The 7,120-nt window shown below is 39.7% G+C and overlaps 1 protein-coding gene across 1 annotated transcript in view; it reads left to right on the forward strand.

Moving 5' to 3' along the window:
* kiaa1024 (KIAA1024 ortholog) overlaps nt 1-5,157 on the forward strand; it is a 47,929-nt gene extending 42,772 nt beyond the window's left edge. The window contains exon 4 of the mRNA XM_022744056.1: nt 4,505-5,157. Coding sequence (XP_022599777.1) covers nt 4,505-4,702 — 198 coding nt within the window. The 3' untranslated portion in view covers nt 4,703-5,157. The remainder of the gene's footprint in view (nt 1-4,504) is intronic.
* The last annotated feature ends 1,963 nt before the right edge of the window (nt 5,158-7,120 follow it).

Here is a 7,120-nt window from a genome sequence, read left to right on the forward strand (position 1 = left end):
TGTTAGTCTCTGCGTGTCAGCCCTGTGATAGACTGACGACGTGTCCAGGGTGTACCCTGCCCTCATCTAATATGACTTTTGATGCCCCCCGGAATGGTGCTATGACTAATGAATGAATGAATGAATAAAATTGAATCTACAACTCAATAAAGTGTACATAAGTTGAAGAGGTCTGAATATTCTGTATATTATTCTGAAGCCACTGTAGTTCTATCTACCAGGTTATAATCTGTCATTTCGATGTGGGACGTTTCTACAGCTAATTCTTTTCTAGTATATACGAGGGTCAGTTAAAATATCAATATGTTGTGAGTTGAAAGCCTCACAATGAAGAATGTCTCTGCTGCGCTGTATTCAGCAAAGCCATTACAGAGCAGATTGGAAAAACAAAATCAATCTCTGTTGCAGAGCCAGGTTTTTTGTGGGTATAGACTCCTGCAGTAACTATGTTCTCATCACATCCACAGAATGTTTCTCCCACTCTCCACCTAAAGAACAAAATGGTAACTATACAAGGCAGTCAGCCTTCATTTTAATTTGAAAAGCAGCATCCTGGTCGTTAAGGGTTTAAGATGCTGATGTCCCGGGTTTAATCCCTTGTGGGGACCCTTGTTGTTTTTGTTGCGTGTTGTCCCTCATCTCTCTCCTCATTACCTGTTCACTCTTTACCGTCCCTGTCTAATTAAGGCAAAAATGTCCTCCACTCTACAAAGTATACAACACATCAACTAAAAGAGAGCTCCCCGATGGCAACGTGTAGAGACACAAGTTTTTAGTTAAGATGCAGAGTGCAAAGTGCAGGAAAGTATGTCACACACAGAGAGCACGGTGGTGGTGTGGAGTGTGCTGGGGCACACACGAAGACAGTTTGAGCTCAGGATCCTCTGTTATCCTCGGTTGTGCTGGGGGTCAATGATGGCGGGTCACACTGACTCCTTTCATCCCTCTGCTGGCTCCTCTCGCAGTCTCTCACCATCTGCTCTTTGTTTGCCTTTTAGAAATGGCCAGTTATTGACATCATTTACATTTCTTTCAAAGCATCTGTCATTATTGGTCGCGTGAGGCTTGGTAAATCCGAATTAAAGCATGTCACACAATACCCTCCGGTGGACCATGCTTCATAGACCTTACAAAATGTTTTTTGGCTTTTCTTACCTTCATCCAAACTGGAGAAGAGTCATGCAAACAGTTTCAATTCTGATGGACTTGGATTGAAGCTCACACTGGTCTCCATCTCACTATTTGTGTGTTTTTGGTTATAAAAAGCTCAGTAAATCTGCCAGAATATGCAGTCAACCACACCTATATGTTCTCTCACCATTTGACTAATTAATGTGAGATTAATGAGACTGTAAATTCTCAAATAAAAAAAGATTCAAAAAAGATTTTAGCAGAGTACAATAATAGTCAAAGCAGCACAAACAAAGCCTGGGTAAAGGACTTTTAGGGGTGGGGAGATTACATTTACCTTTAACGGTAAATTCAACTCATATATTAACGTATATTTTCACTGCACAACTCTGAAACAGAAACTGTTTTCATTCACCAATTAATTCCAGTTTCTTATATTCTGCTGTTTTTTTTTTTTGCAATGCAGTTGAGCTACTGTCAGTGTTAGTTAATACTTCATGTTTCAAATTTAAAGCCGACCAGGAACAGAAAGAACTACGCTCCCTGAGCTGCTGGAAGGCTTTGAATGTGAAATACTTGCGCAGGAGGAGTTGGGTGTTATAACTGGTAGAAGCAATAAAAAAAAAAGTGTAGAAAAGCACACGGACACAAAAGCAACCGCAATAAAGAATAAAAGGAACAAAGACTAACGGACAAAACAAACAGGGGAATACAATACGAATTCAAGCTGGTGGGTCAGTAGTCGACAGGAGACAAAAGAGAAAACCCAGCAAGAAAACTAGAATCACCTCCTCCTCCATCAACCAGTCAAGTTTCAGGAAACATAGTCACAATCTCTCCTTCCTGAGTTACAGCATCGAGTAAAAGCCAGAGGTGTTTTTGCCGAACATCATGATGTCACAGTGAAGTTGACCTTTGACCTTTTGGATATAAAATGTTTATCCTTATAGACATTTAAGTTGAGTTAAATTGTGTCAATTAGTGTATGAACTTTGTTATGGCCAAAATGTGTTTTGTGAGGTCACCGTTACTTTTGACCTTTGACCACAGAAATCCAATCAGTTCACCCTTGAGTCCAAATGAACGTTTGTGCCAACAAACAGACGGTGACACCTGATGGGACATCACAGAACAGGTCCAGAGCACAGATATGACTGCTGTGCAAAAAGGGGAGTGGATCCCCGGGGGCGGCAGAGTCCATTAAGAAACCTTATATGCAGTTGTTTTATCAGGGTTAAGTTGTGAAAGCTGATGGCTCCATGGGAAAACCCCCAGACTCTTAGGAGGGAGTTTGCTCAACCTGAACAGCATTCACAACATGACTCTTCTGTTGTGTTTCTGGGATTAGTGATGTGGGAATGTACATTATTCTGAATTTATAAAAACAGGTGGAAATGGAGGAAGAGCTGAGTTTGCATCGACAGAAAGTTAAAACATGTAAAAAAAAAACGGGAGGCTATAAAACAGGGAGAATAAAGGAAAATAAAGGCTTGTCTTTAATATAAGTCTCTCAACACAGGCCTGGTTGTGTCTCTTTACAGTAGATAAAGGGCACCAATTGAAAATGTACAGTATGGTGAGCACTGGGAAGAAAGGCTCAGTTCACAGATGACTCACAAGAAATGACAAGCAAGCTGCACATCCGAGACTCTTTAATATTTACAAGTATATACAGATCTCAGATTGCCTCTAAACTGGTGATGAAGTGTTTAAACAAACTGTCGTGTGATCTCAAGAATCTGTTTCGTCACGAGCGTTTTGCTACACAAGAAACAAACAGGAGATTTATCTGTATCAAAACGCTCTAATCCTCAAATTTCTTCTTAGCTCAGTGTCAATGTTTTTGAACATTTCACACACAATAAAATAGCACAGCGCCTGCAGCACACCAGCAGCTCAGCTGGTTAATTGTGTACAACAAACAAAGCTGATCTGATTGTGCTGGAACTCTGATACTTGAACAACCGCTGTTTTCAAAGTAGAAGCATGAATGTGTTTTGACCCTGGTTCCTCTGGTCAAGAAGCATGTAAAGTGAAAATAATGCTTCAGGTTATTTGATGTGGGCTTGTATGAACAGTCAGTGTATTACCTGCAGGAGGTGTGGCTCGACGCGCTCCCAGTTTGGAGAAGCAGGCCGGGGCGCAGAAGCTGAGCGATGTGCTGCTGTGGACGGCAGAAAATACATATTTTAGCCACTTAAACAAGTGAAATGACTTTATTTTGAATATTTTCACCAAGGGTGTAGGTTCTGTCTCAACATTGGGATACAACAAACCCTCAAAAACAAAGAGGACTTTTTAATGCTGTCAACCGTATGGTCTAGTAACATATGGTCTGTATTTGCTCTAAGATCTGTATTTACTTGTATTTATATTTCAATAAAAACTATACACAGTGACAAATCAAAGACTAAAAGAAAGTCATGACATCAACATGTTTATATTCAGTAGTCCTACCAGTGCTGCAGTTTCCCTTTTCTCCTTGATTTCACATTTAAAACTTGCTCTACATTGACCAGCTACAACAGTAAAATGCTGCTAATCCAGTATTAACAATTTAATAATGTAAGGCTGGTGACGTTAGGTAGCTAGCAGGTTTTCATTTTAAATCAATGCAACTGCTGGCTGGTTAATTTACGACCTATAACTTACACTGTGGGTGGTGAAAAAGCTCCTGATGTCTGTGTTTTGTTGGCATGATATCTACAAAGTACAAAATGTGTGGGCATGGACAACACAGGAAAGGGGGTCATCTGAAATATTACATTTTCACCCATGTATGAGGTCTGGACTGACAGCAGTGATAACTGACTGCACACTGATCCACTCTCACCTCCTCTGTGTCTGAAAGTAAGTGTGGTATTTGTACGTGGCGTGAGCCTGCAGATGGTCTGGGATGGCACATTGGAATTATCTAACCAGGGATAATTCTGTTCCCCAAATATATTGGTACAGACATGTCCCTACCATCCATGTGCAAACCTACTCCCTTGATTTTCACTGATAGAAAACAGGTCAAACAACTGTTGAACTACCATATCCCTACACATATGTGCACTGCAGATTAGCTGTTGGAGTTATAAAGGGCTGTTTGATGGCGAAACAAAACTGTAAAAATATTCAAAATATAGTGTATAGTTAATGTTTGACTGTTTTTTTAGGTGGGCGTGTTCTTATTTTTTCCTCCGTCCCCATCCACAGCAGTGCTCTGCTTCTGTGGATGAGTAGCTCATACAACCCCACATCAAATAACCCAAACTATCACTACTATAAACATTATCATCAAATCTGGGTGCACAGCTGTTCCGTAACTATTTCTTCATAGTCAACTATCAGTAAACACAAAATGTGACCTGTGCCTCTGTCTCATCAGACCCAGGAGTCCCTAAACCCCAACAACCTGGAGTACTGGATGGAGGACATATACACACCAGGCTACGACTCACTGCTCAAGAGGAAAGAGGCGGAGTTCAGGAGGGCTAAGGTGTGTAAGATCGGAGCACTGATCGCAGCCGCTACCTGCACTGTGATCCTGGTCATCGTTGTTCCTATTTGCACCATGAAATCATGAGAGTGCCAAGACGGAGTGGCTCTTCCTAGTGGATCGTAGACTGTCACTGACGTCCTTTTCTGTTTGTGGACTAGGTAAGTGTGCAGCAGACAGTATGAACATGTTGGGACTTGACTCTGTCAGTTTGATGTTTTTTCGTTTTTAATGCAGTATTTACTTCTGGTGGTCTTTCTTGCTGATATAAAACTGGTTAGGACAGCTACTGTACAATAGAAATGAACTCAGCAATGCATAATATATACTGTATATCTATTGGTTTAACAGTTGTAGTCTATTGTATTGTCATAAACTGTGCGGGACAGTTGGGAGCTCATTGATTTAATTGTCTTAAACAACAGCAGTTGATCCCTGAATTAAACTGGATTTGTTGATGTAGCCAACGTATGATATTTTTATTTTTCGTATGATTACTGTACAGTGTATTTTGATCAAAGTTATTTTTGATGAATTATCTTGGTTGAATGTGAGAATTTATCTTTATCAATAACAAGCAAGCATTTTAAGTAACACAATTTGTGCAACACATTTTTCTAAATAGAAGTATATTGAAGTGCTTTAGTTCGAATATAGATATACTCCTACCTAGAATGCAGACACGGTGTGACTACACAGCCAAACTGAATGTATTGATAACGTTAGCCTACTTCCTTGGAAAGGTGTAAACTGAGAAGTCACTTGAATGTCGCTGTCCTCTCTTCATTTCTCTGAATTATAACCAGCCAAACAGCACACACCGGCTCCTCTCTCCTTGGTCTTTTCTTTGCAAGTGAATACTTGAAGTTCTGCATGACTGTAGACTAGAGAGGCACAGCTCCCCACACTGCACAAACGAAACAGGAAAACATCCCTCTCTGAGCAGGTCTGTCCATCCATTCATTGCTGCAGTCTCCTAAAATGCCTTAAAGCACAAACACAAATATAACCCAACTAGCCCATCCAGTCCCTTGCCCATCTTGTTGCCTGGCAACCCTTAGTTTAGCCTCAATAGAAAATAGTAACCCTTATAGGCTGGTGTCCTTCTATATTTTTCTTATTGTCAACAAATCTCAGCAACATGTTGTTAGTCTCATCTCTGCCCTGTCTGTCACACATCCCCAAGTTCATCGTTTCCTACTGAACACGTAAATCTTTAAACTAAAATCGCAAGTGTATGATTGATTTGGCATTGACCTGATTGACCGTTGACCATTGAACTGAGTAGTTAAGGCACATACCGCATTGGTGCACATGCCTTGTGCAGTGGGTCCGTGGTTCGACTCCCGGTTGGCCGGACGCTTTGTGCATATCATTCCCCTCCTAAAATGCCCCAAAATAATTATATAATAATTCATTTTTAAAGAAGGCTCAGTAATGCGTGTATGTGGGACTGAGTCAAAAGACAACTCATGATTCATGATAATAAAGGAACATGTCACACAGAGCAACTGTGTGGCTCACTGATGTGTTTTTAATTGTTTTTTGACAGAATGGACATTAAGATATATCCTGCTTTGGATACACACAATACTTGTTAGTAGGATCACTTTATTGTTAGTTTGGGATTGTAGAAAGAATTTGTTGACAATCAGAGGGATATAGCATGTCACCAGCCTTTGTCCATGTGACTGAAAACCAATGATATATCTTCCATATAGCTCAGTAAATGTTGGCCTCTTCACTGTTTATTTGGTACATCTCTGTAATGTACTTGTAGTGTCACTTTGTTATTGATGCTCTCATATTGGACTTCCATTTGTTTGAGAAAATGTACTAATATTCTGTTTCTCCCATTGTGTGTAAATGGGACAAAATATTTAATGCACATTTCAGTATAATCCTTTGATCTTTATAACAATAAAGCAGATATTTAAACAGCCACACAGGCATAAAATAGTGAATCCATATCCAACAGGATTAGTCTGGTTCCAGACATCTGACTCACCTTCAATATCTCTGATTGGCTCAGTGATTCAAGTAGGTCTGGTGTTGTGATTGGTTAGAGAAACAACTGACAAATCAGAGCTTTGTAGATGGGTTCAAACGGGGGGATGTTATCTTCATACACAGCTAAAGTATCTACCAAACTACATGAATGAAAAGTGGTGCCACAAAAATGAGATAGAAATCTGTACAGGTTGTTGTACATCAACAGAAATAAATGGCTCATAAATGATGTTGGCAGGATGTTTATGTTGCTCACTACTGAATGATTAGGGCAAAACTAAACATAACACATTTCATTTATTGAACTTGTCAGAACAATAAACACACACTTTTCTTAAAAAGGTAATTCCTGCCGTCTTTTCAAACACGTTTTGAGTATTTATTGTTTTTAAAGTTTAAAGGTTTTGTGTTTTATACATTTTTACTGTATTATTATAATCAACCAGATCACATAACTCTTATAAAGGACGGCTTCAGTCTTTGGCATCATTTTAT

This window comes from Seriola dumerili, unplaced genomic scaffold, assembly GCF_002260705.1.
Source record: "Seriola dumerili isolate Sdu_G_001 unplaced genomic scaffold, Sdu_1.0 BDQW01000003.1, whole genome shotgun sequence".
Lineage (NCBI taxonomy): Eukaryota > Metazoa > Chordata > Actinopteri > Carangiformes > Carangidae > Seriola > Seriola dumerili.